Genomic DNA, 12,290 nt, shown 5'->3' on the forward strand with positions numbered 1-12,290 from the left:
CCACCTAAGGTAAGAGAAGACAGGGCAGGGGGTGGGGCAAAACACACCTACACCGGCAGAACAAAATACTCTGAAGCTCCATGCTTTAACAGGCCACTCCTCCTTACCCAGAATTTCCGGGATCCCTTTTCAAGCCAGAGGGTTTTATAGCCCTGATAGGCAATTCTAATGCTCCATTCACACTTTTCAAAGGTATTTAATAAACCACAGATTAAATCTAATAATCAACATTCAAAATAGGCCATTTCCCACTGCTCATTTCTGTTCATCAGTATTTTCAGAACTGAGAATGTATTTTTATTAATTTCACACAATTATGGCAAATAAAGTAACTCCACACATAGATTAATTCTTCTAATTTATATTTTATTGCATTATGAAAATAATACATTTATTTGGCAAAGTAATCTAGGCTCCAAGTTGAAATAAAAGAAAATTCTGAAGAAAGTATACTAATTATTTTTAAAATGTGAAATATTAGATATATTCTAACCAATACATACTAGCATTCTTATTAGGCCAATAATCCAATAAACCTAATTATAATAAGTCCATATGAAATTACAAGGTGTTTTTGCATTCAATCATCTTATGATTAGCACAAATCTCAAGAGAGAACTGAGCTTCATTTGATCAAAACCAATGTATTTAAGAAACTCCTGTTCAGAAGACATTTTGAAACACTATCCAGAATTTTTATTTCCTTTGGTTCTACAAGTTGCATTTCTGTCCTTACCACAAGTTACATTTCTCAGAATCAAACATCATAGCTTTAGATTCTGCCCCAAGTACCTTTATAAGTAAACTAGTATATTACATTATCTGAAAAATTGCTGATTTTACAAATGCAAAAATGCATAAGTACATGCCTATCTACACCAGCAAAACAAAATACTCTGAACCTCCATGTTTTAACAGGCCACACCTTCTTACCCAGAATTTCTGGGATGCCTTTTCAAGCCAGAGGGTTTTTATAGCTCCGATAGGCAATTCTAATCCTCCACCCACACTTTTCAAAGGCCTAGTTACAATAAACCCTAAGTGGATTAAATTTATCTAATAATCAACACTTAAAATAGGACACTTCCCACTGCTCATTTCTGTTCACCAATATTTTCAGAACCAAAGATTTATTTTTAAAAATGTTCTAGAGTGCTTTTACTTTTTTAAAAGGAAAAGTGCTAAAAACGTATTACATATATATTCTCACTCTCATTAGCATTTCAAATTCTTTTACATGCTGGGTTCAGAGTCTAGAGTCTAACAGGTAAACAATCTGCTCAAGACAAACAGAAAATAATATTTTTAATCAGAGGTCTTATTTCTTCATTTAGATCTTTTATGACTTTGCTGATGTGTGTTAAGAAAATGTTCCTAAAATTAGCCTTTTAAAAGTACACATCTGAATCAGTTACTATCAGAACTGACATTTTCATGAAGCAAAGTCTCTGTAAGTGCATCTATGCATACATGAGGAAGTTTACTTCCCACCAGACATCAGTAACCAGCTGAACAAGGTTTCCCAGTTTTACTACAGAAGTATCCCATCTATCCTAAAGAAAATATTCCATGAGCATTCTACAATTATCTGTATAAACAGCAACAAGTTTGATCTATGATCAACATAAGAATATCTAATAAATATTAAAACTATTACACTATAGATTAAAATGCAGATCTCTCATAGAGTTGAGTGATGGCATTTTGGTACATTCACCATTATTATACTTTATTTAATAAAGAAATACATTTGCCCTTGCAAAAATAGCAACTGCAAGTATACAAATAAAACCACAGACCTCAAAGTCATGATGCTAAATCTTCAACTTATATCCAACAAAAGTAATTCAGTTTACAAGTGGTCCATGGCACAATTAAAATAAAAAATATCAAAAGGTCACAGGATCTTAAAGAATAGGTTTATTGACAATGATTTCATAAATATTCTAAAGAAAATTTCAAAATTTCTAAACTTAAAATGTTTAAAATCTATTTTCATTGGCAAAATATCCCTTAACAAAATAAAGAATAGGTCACTACAAATGAATGTCACATTTAAAATTTGCTTTAACATTTTTTGCAAAGTTCTTAAAAAAATTTACAATGTGTGATTTTTCTTCTCTCTTGGATACAGTAAATAAATCAATACTCAGTTTTTATTCCAACTATGAGACATATTTCACAAATATATCATCTAGCTGCTGTGAACCTGACAATCAAGTCAGTCAGTAGTATAATACCCGACAGACATAAACGGAGCCAGCTCATTTTGGTAGTTTTAGTCATAGCAATTGAAGTAGTCAAAATGCAAAACTTGTGGTGGCTGCCCAAGTCACCCCAGAGCGTATGATACAGTGTGAGAAAATGTTTGCATCGGTTTTATCAGTTCATCTGTGTACTTCAGGTATCTGAAATTAAAAAAGGGATTCTTGTATATTTTGATAAAAATGTACTCGAGTATTTCATAACATTAATATTTATTGCTTTATATGAATACTGTATTGAAAGCCCAAGCATTCAGTTTACACACAGAAATTATACAATTATATACCGCTTCACAAAGGCAGTGAACACATTACATTCTACAAAATCTACTTTACAGAAATTTAAAAATTCTAAATATCAAAAGGTACAGCTGAAGAAACAGGTATAAATTTGGCAGCCAGTAATTTAGACAGGGAAGTTGCAGCTTGCGCATGACTTTTAAATATGTGAATTTGAAAATATTGAGTTTAGAGTAACCATTGTGCTTTGTGTTGATCTGAAAAATATAACACTGGCTGTCGAAGAAGCATGTTCAAAAATATTTAATTCACTTCAAAATGTCATACAAATTACGGTGGCTTCTATGCACCCCTAAAGCTTCAGTCATTTAGCTCCGGTACATTACTAAAGTAATATATTAATTTTTCCAGTACAGTGGTGTTTCATACCATTGACATTTGTATACTCTAGAATAATTTAGAAAGAAATGTGTAATATTCACAAGGTTCAGAAAAGCAAGCAAAAAGTAAAGGAACCAGCCTGGTTCTTCTGAGATGGTCTCATGTCAGCTTTATAAGCATTCATTCTACAAAATAGTAAGCTAAATGTTTGAACACAATTTCCAAGATAAAGCACATTTTCTCATAAATAATGAAGTATTTTTCTCAGGCACCTCAGAAGTATACAAAAGAATTTAGTTTGAACAGATCTCTTGGAATGTGTTTAACCTGGTATTTCAACAGACGTAAGATTTCCAGGGTTTCACAGGGGCCAGATTTTATCTGAATTACTCAGAAGAGAAAGAAAATGTCTTCTGAAAGAGGTGAACTCAATCATTACCAATAGAAAAAGTATCCACTGTATTCATCTCTTATAGAAACAGAAAAATATAACATTTCCCCCTTAGAATAATATATATATGTATATATGACTTAAAGTTCCATTGTACATAGTCAAACAATAAAATCTGGAAACCAGCATGAAACCCTATAGAGTTCACATGTTAAAATGCTCAAACTATGACCAAAATATGAAAACTACTAGAGCTGTCAGAAAGAGACAAGACAAAAGCTTTCTTGCATATGTAATAAACTAAGTGTGATAATCTCCAAAAAGTTTTCAAAATTATAATTATTTTCCAGTTTAAAATTTTTAACCCTAAAAAAAAAAAAAAAAAAAATCTATACACAAACCACTGATTTGACCAGACCAAAAGAAAGTCAGCGGTAAGCAGGACCCAGAGGAGCTGATATTCACAGTTCTCACATGAATAACTCTTTTAGGATTTACCCCATAAAGTATTTTATTTTACAACCTGCTTCTCTTGAAAAACTAAAGGTCCACTTTGTTACATAAACGTTTTATACAGTGTAAAACCAGAACTGTATGTAAAATACTGCATCTAAATATTTCTAAATAGTTAGTCTTGTTCCATTGGTTCATCTGTGACTTCTGTGGCTTCGTCATTTTCCATGGATGATTCTGAGAGAATCTCTCCAGTTTTACTGGAATTGGATCCTACTAATTCTTCGGTTTCATGGCAATCAGAACCACTACTTACAGGGCCTGTATTTTCACTACCTTCAGAATGTAAACCTCTCTCAACTTGAGTCAGATCAGATTCTTCCATTTGATTATTTTCCTCAGAAGTCTCTTCATTCACAGTTAAGGCATCATCAGATTCTTTTTCTTGATTTTTTCTTTCTGCGATCATTTCTCTTGATGTCATAAAAGACTCTAAAAATAAGCAAATGTTGTTGTAGTTAAATTTGATTTTCAAAATACCTCCACAGTTAAGTTTCATGAATTCTGATATTCTACAGTTCAAATCATATCCCCTGAAACTCAGCAGCAACTACATACAGGTGGGAGAAAAAACCCAACATCAGCATTATAAGGAGTTCCATTATGTTAAATTCTTTCAGGCAAAAATGAAGTACAAGAATTTGAGGATCTCCTTACTCCACCCTTTTACAGATGGTCTCTAAATACCTTCTTCTTCCTCCTCATCCTCTTCTTCCTCCTCTTCTGTACAGTGCTGCCTGGTACAACTACTTTCTTTGTCTTTATTCTGAGATGAAGATGGAGATTCTGTTTCTTCTACCATAACTGAAGAAATTTCACTGGAAGATGTTTGACTGGCCATCTCTCTGACTTCACTTTCTTTGTCGAACCTGAGTCTTTTTACCTCATGCCCTTCTGCCTCCACAGTATCTTCGTCTGGATGTTTATTTTTTATAGGGCTCACCGAGGAAACTTCTGATTCAGATGTTGAAGAGTCACTGTAAATATTTTTAAAAGTGTCATTAATAAAACTGTTTCTTCATCCTTTACATTCTATTTTTAAGATCTAATAATATGTAACTTTCACTGTGCAAGTTAAATTGTAACATCTGGGCAAAGAAAAACAAGAGAATAATTCCAAGGACACCTAAACTGTTAAACATTTCCCACTAGGACTACTCAATGAATTACATGACCTTTGTGTTCAATTCTTCAGTGAGTTAAATGTCCTCTTACAATAAAACTACAAGTTCCCCACCGAGACATACTCTTAATTCCTCTCACTCCTTTCCCTTAATGTGATAAGAAAACTTGAGATGGGCTATCAATAAAAAGACTTCCTTTTATGATCTACGAAGAGAAATGATTCACAGAATTTGAACTCATTTACAAGTATCTTCTCCAAGTAATTTTCTAAAAGAAAAAAATATATCATGATCATTTTCTTAACACCCTATTATAAACAGAATCTTCCCAAACAAGCAATTAAGTCTTTTCTCTGCCCATCATCAGCATATGCTAATGCCCTTTTTAAGTGCATTAAAATATTTTCTCCTTCTCAAAACAGTAAATAATAAATAAAATTTATTTTTTTAATAAAAAAATCATCCATAAACGTCACTTTTTTGGGAAAACATTTGTTTTCAAAAATAAATCACATACAAACCTGTGATTTTTGTCCTCATTTTGCTTTGACTCTTTGCTGTCTGTGCTCTCAGGCAAGCCGTTTGTTGTCATGGGAACTGACAAAGGAATTTTTGGTCGATTAAGTGGCCTGGGTGTTCCAGGCCCATTTATATTAGACCTATGGTAAGAGAAATGAACATCATTTTCCCAATTTTTGTAAAAAAGTCATCCCTCCCAACGTTTATATGCACACATCACAGAAATACTTTCAGAACCAAGGGTCACCAAATTAATTCTTTTTGGTATATCATCCTATACCTCCCATAAAATTCCCAATTTTTAAAAAGTACATTGAGTTTCCTATTCAAAATTAAGAAACTGCAGCTCTTTGAATAATAAAAAATCAATAATCTCACCTCTCAGTGTAACTTGGTGAATTTCCAGGAAACATAACACCATTCATTCGATTTAAACTATTGGAATTGTTCTTCCTATGAGAGGGAAAAATTTTTTTTAATGGATAGTTCAGTTAACTTTGATAAAAGTCAAGGGTCTAAAAGATCTTTTGTAAGACTTCAATGTCACAGAATCAAACAAAAGACTTCTTAGAGAAATAACCATGAAATTATCCTAGTATCTCATTTAACAATATACAAATATATTCTTCAAGAGTTCTGAAACAAATTCACCATAATCATTCTATGAAATCAGGTATTTTAACCATTAAACAAATACTTCTCAACAGAGGGCAATATTTTCCTACAATCCCTCTTCCTTCACTCATATCCTTAGGGAACACATTTAGCAGTGAATAAATAGATTTTTTTGGTGGAAGTAGGGGAGACATTACTGATATTCAGAGGAAGCCATGGACACTGTGCTAAACTTTTCATAATCCCAGGACATCCACTCCTAGTAAAATTACCAGTGGTACCAAGGAATGTGCCCTACACAGCTACCTAAATTTACTATTTAACTCATGACAATCAGAAATAACAGTCCATCATGAAGAGCAATGTCATCAAGATAGTACATAAATCCAACAATGTAAGATTGCAGTAAATCATGAATCTATTTAATACAAATCTTTTCAATGGAAAAATATATAGGTAATGTTTATTGGTAATATTCTACTCTGGGAACTGGTTGGTAGTTTTGTTAAGTATTTACAAATGTTACCATGCTTAATTACATATAAAATAATTGTAATATATTTTTAAGGCATATATTAAAAATGAAAGAACAGAATATAATATACTAGGAAAAAAGAAAAGTAGCTATACTTACTCTGAGGAGGGATAAACACAGCTAACAACCATCACATTCTGCAATAACAACATTTACTGATTAATATGAGGAAATGTACAACATAAAGTTTACCTCTTTTTAATTTCCCGAAATCACCCTGGTATCAAGTTTCCATGTATTATATTTTTACTAATAAAAGAAATGGCTAAAAACAAAAACCTTCAATAAAAAAGCAAAAACTAAAACAGTAGCAACAGACTAAAATCTAATAACTTACTAAGCTATTTGTTTTGTCAGTCTCATTTTTCCTCAGTTGCTTTGGAACCCTGCCATCATGTGTTTTATGTACTGTATGTAATAGAACAGAACCATGTCCTCTTACCAAGCTATTTAGAGGCTGAAGTATTCTGGCCTTGTAATAATAAATTCCCGGTAAAGCAGCACCCACTCAAAATCTTGATGTGTAGCATGATACAACGCAGGGAAAGAGACGCAAACCTTTTTATAACCCTCCTGATAATCATAACTTTATCAATGGTTTAATATTCATTGAAAGCTTGCTGAGCCAAAGTAAGTGCTTTATATTTAATCCTCCTCACAGAACTGTTATGGTCCACATTTTACAGATGAGGAAACCAAGACTTGGATACGTAACTGGCCCACAGTCACACAACTATGACTCCTGTGACACCGCCTCTTCATCCAAAGAGTGCCAAAGTTTAAGTACTGAAGTCTTTGAACTGTTAAGTACTGAAGAACCATCTCAGCTTCCTGCCCTCAGAGTTCAACAAACACATTAATCCAGTTAGACCCTAAGATCTATTTTAAATCACTAGGTAATGATTTTGGATTCCTGCTCCAAGGGTAAAATGAACAGATTTGAAAAGAACCTTAAAATGTATACTAGACTATATTTTAGGAGCAATCGCTATAGGAATTAGCAAAACCAATGGTCCACATCTCAGTTCACATGCAGTTCCTTCCTTCATTCTTTGCTCCACACAAGCCAATGACTTGCTTTTCATTCCCTGAAACACTTTGATGTAGTTGCCTCTCAGATTATTTCCTTTGTTCAGAATGCTCTGCCCTCTAACATCTCCTCACCCACAAAAAACCCAATTCTTCTCCTATTCTTAAATGTGACATAATTCTTCTCAATACCTTGTATTAGTGATTTTCCAAGTTGTGTACCTCTGAATTCTAAAACTAAAGAATTCTATAGGTAAGTTTGCAAAACCCTCTATTTTTAAGATATCAATTACAGAACTTCTCAGAACTGTTAATATGTTAAGATAAATTAAGAATTTCCAAGAGACAATAATAAACTGCTTTTCCCAAGCATTCTTCTGCCTTCCTCTTATTAAATCTTTCTCTGAAACTTAGAACACAATTTGGGAAAAACTTCAGGTAGGCTGAAAAACCTATTTCAAGACAAGATGCCTGAAGTAGAGTCTATTCAAAGAAAATCTATTATGCTACAGTTTAATATAACCCCATTATACAATACATACCTTTTCTACTCCTCTGAGAAATTTGTCTGTTCCCGTATAGTTTCTCCTTGGATCTGTTAGTAATTCACATAGTCGCTGAATAGTAAAAGGTATACTGCAAAAGAATATAATTTTATAGTTTAAGGTTATTAATTTTCAAGAAAATTAGAACCATTACTCTCGCCATTTCAAGCTTTATCTAGTCACCCATGTTAAGCTACAAAAGAAAATGCTACAAATGAATGGATGAATCACCTAAAATTAGGCAAAACAAGAAGCACACCTGTTCTCTTTAAAAAAAAAAAAACAATTTCCCCCTCCATCCCTTAAAAAGAACATCCAAAATGAACAGAAAGCTTCAAAACTGAGAAAAAATTTTAACATTCTTATTTATGATAATTCAATTTTAAGTTTATAAGACAGGCAACACAAACAAGTGAGAGTCTACTTAATACATAAACTTTCTCAAGCATTCTTTTGCACACCAAGTTTTTTTTTACAGTGTTCAAATAAACTACAAATGTTATCAGAATACAAAAAGTGATTCCAATGAAAAAGTATTATACAGTTCTGCTCCATAATACAATTTTATATACAACCTACATGTTTCACCAAACTTAAAATACATACAAACACACACACTACATATATTTGGTAAGTACCTTACTGACAAGTTTACCAAATACTTAACAACCACAATCAAATTTTCACTTGATCATAGAAAATACAAACCTGAGACATAAATTGAACCTGAAATGATTTTATAAATCAGTGAGTTTTTATCTCACACACTATTAGCATTCCTCAGAATTACAATATGAATAGCAAAATCTCACGAAATAATGATAAATGCAGCTAAAACGTGTATGTAAACTTCAAGACTTCAGTATTTGTCACATGAAATCTACTTATTCTCCTTATAAAGACAATTATAAAGCCTCAAATAGTTATTATTTACCAAGTTGTTTATTGTTTACAGGCAGTTCAACACAAAATTCTTTCTCTCCCACAATGGAAGGCAATTTAGTGAGTGCAGAACTCAAACTCAGGTTCTCAAACTTCAAATTCCATGTTCTGTCTTCCACTATATCACACACACATAAAATTATAAATGTACATTTTCTAGCTGGACCAACAATATTTAGTTCTTATATTCTTAGCATCAGTACTACTCTTTTAGCCAAGTTCTTTGAGTTTCTGAGTCTTATTACTTTTTACATTTCAAAATCAGAGTAAAATACACTGTCAAAATAAAGTATCTTGTTTTTCCAAAGTGTGTCTTTTTTTCATATTTGAAAGCTTCTTAAGGGCAGGATCTCTTCACATACATGACATTCAATATATAATTTATATATATATATATATATAACCATCATGGACTTCAGAATATTAGTGGCATACCAATATGTTGCCCCTCGCTGAGCTCATTGCTTTCCAAATCCTAAACACCCACATACTGCCCCCCCAACCCTATTCCCTCAATGAAGCTCTCAGAGTGATACTGTAATTAAAAGTTTTTATACATTTTACAAAATAAGCAAGGTAGGATCCAGTATTAAGGACACGCAAATACTATTTACCAAATACTTACACTCAAATACTATTTACCAAATACTTAAACAGATATTGTCTATTTATATCTATTCCTTCAACTAAATTTCCTTTACACACTGACAGCCGTGTTTCTCTTAAATTAAAATTAACCATAAAAGATGAGAATCTTCCAACTTCTTGCTTAATCATGGTTTTAGACTAAAATGTTTTGGCTAATTTTCTCTAGAAAAGTAGATAAAATGGTAGTCAATTATTAACACTGTATTTGTGGGTAAATGTCAATACTGCTTTAGAAAGAAAAATGTATTATGTTTGCATAACATGTCAGCCTATGACAAAGTAAGTTTACAATTAAAACATTTTCAGAAGCTTTTTAAGTCATTTTACCAAGTGTCCAATAGATGGCACTAAGATGTTATACAACTCTCACTCAAGTGAACAGTTTTAAAATACAAACACTTCCTGTAAATCAAAGTACCCACGGGAAACAATTATTATAATTTTGACAACTGCATTTAAGATTAAGTACTTTTTAATCTTTTATGTAAACATGAGAGCTGACTATAGTTTACTCAATAGCAGACTTGAAAGACACTTAAGGTAAACAATTATGACAACAAACGCTAATAAAATTGTGTACACAGTGCTACAGAGAAAGAATAAATTGTATGCCAGGGAATCGAACATAAAAATGGGAACACTTAATTTGAGGTGGGTCTTTAAAAGAAGGTATAAAAATAAACCAGGTAAATCCAAAATGAATGCTTGGTACAACTCTATGACAGGTCTGCTTTCTCTTTCTCTTCCACTACACAACAGTTTACACAGCACACAAGACAGTTTCCTGAAAACATTAACAATTCTTCTAATAAAAAATTATCACTAGCTAAATTAAGACATGTGCTAAGAAGAAAAAAAAGAGCAAAAATGAATACGACTAACTCTCAATGAAAAATATGAACCAGAATCCTGAAATTGGGAGAATGGGGAAAGATATTTATTAGTAAAGGTGCACTGTGAAACAATTAAGTAGAAAAATATTTTGAGTTATTTAAAATGCATTCCGTTTACTTTGCATTACCTATATATTACTTGTCTACATCGTAAGATGAAAATTAAGATTACATAAGGAACTGGAAAATAACTTATTAAGGATATGATTAGCACGCATTTTGTTAAGCAAACCCCCCAAAAATATGTCTACAACATCTAACAAAACACTAGTTACATATAGGGTAGTATGGCTTTAAAAAAAAAAAATACTGGCTAACCCTCTGGGACACTGTGCCCAGGTTGAATTTACCTCTTTAAAGTCTTCTGGAGAACAGGGATTCTGAAAACACATTTCTTAAGTAATTATTATGAGCGCTGATACATAATGCATATAAACCACTTGAAAGTGAAAGTCGCTCAGCTGTGTCCAACTCTTTGCGATCCCACGGACTATATATACAGTCCATGGAATTCTCCAGGCCAGAATACTGGAGTGGGTAGCCAGTCCCGTCTCCAGGGGATCTTCCCAACCCAGGTCTCCCACGTTGCAGGACAATTCTTTACCAGCTGAGCCATCAGGGAAGCCTAAGAATACTGGAGTGGGGAGCCTATCCCTTCTCCAGCAGATCTTTCTGACCCAGGAATCAAACTAGGGTATCCTGCATTGCAGGCAGTCTACCAGTTGAGCTACCAGGGAAGCCCATAAATCACTCAGGGCCTGAAATACTTTATGAATAAATCTTAGTTCCTATCATTATCCCAATTTCATCTGCTATTTACTGTAGATTTTGAGAAGGCACAAACCCTCCAGAGACCAACTTATGGTGAAACCAAACAAAAAATGTTTTTAAAAATATTCCTTTTAATTCCAAAAAGTAACTAAATCTGATGAAACAGGATCACAGGTTGTACATTACGTATATACCTTAATTTGCCTGCAATCTGTCCCCATCTATTGACCTAAAAAAAAAAAATTCAAATCTTATGCACCTAAAAGCTATCGGAATTCAGATATCAAGAATGCTGCTGAACAGAGAAAGACATCTAAGCATAAATTACAAACTGTAAACACCAAGCTCTAAAGTTAGAATTTCCTGTCTTGTATTTTAACCCGAGAAAGATTTTAAGTGACTAAAATTAATATTTTTTAATTTATCTGTTTAAATGTTTGATCATCAAGATGTGCCAATATTCTGGATATACACCAAGATATTCAGCTGGAAAGAAAGCATCCATCAAAATAAAAATCTTTATCTTACTTCTACATTATATAATTATATGTGTGTTATATAGTTATATATTGGGCTTCCCTGGTGGCTCAGCTGGTCAAGAATCTGCCTGCAATGTGGGAGACCTGGGTTCGATCCCTGGATTGGGAAGATCCCCTGGAGAAGGGAAAGGCTACCCACTCCAGTATTCTGGCCTAGAGAATTTCATGGACTGTATGGTCCGTGGGCTCACAAAGAGTCAGACACAACTGAGCAACTTTCACATACGTTATAAAGCAATGTTCCTCATAAAAAAAGATGAAGGAAATTAAAACACAGAGACCATTAAAGTAAAAGGCTAAAAGAGCTAACCATAAAATCAGACACCTGATTTAAAAAATGC

At 32.9% G+C, this 12,290-nt stretch overlaps 1 protein-coding gene across 1 annotated transcript in view; it reads right to left on the reverse strand.

Moving 5' to 3' along the window:
* Positions 1-349: 349 nt before the first annotated feature.
* PPP4R2 (protein phosphatase 4 regulatory subunit 2) overlaps positions 350-12,290 on the reverse strand; it is a 52,913-nt gene continuing 40,972 nt past the window's right edge. The window contains exons 4-9 of the mRNA XM_005910914.3: positions 8,154-8,247; positions 6,682-6,719; positions 5,811-5,885; positions 5,435-5,572; positions 4,477-4,766; positions 350-4,221 (exon numbers count right to left, since the gene is read on the reverse strand). Of these exons, the coding sequence (XP_005910976.1) occupies positions 3,905-4,221; positions 4,477-4,766; positions 5,435-5,572; positions 5,811-5,885; positions 6,682-6,719; positions 8,154-8,247 (952 nt within the window). The 3' untranslated portion in view covers positions 350-3,904. The remainder of the gene's footprint in view (positions 4,222-4,476; positions 4,767-5,434; positions 5,573-5,810; positions 5,886-6,681; positions 6,720-8,153; positions 8,248-12,290) is intronic.

This window comes from Bos mutus, chromosome 22, assembly GCF_027580195.1.
Source record: "Bos mutus isolate GX-2022 chromosome 22, NWIPB_WYAK_1.1, whole genome shotgun sequence".
In the NCBI taxonomy this organism is placed as follows: Eukaryota; Metazoa; Chordata; class Mammalia; order Artiodactyla; family Bovidae; genus Bos; species Bos mutus.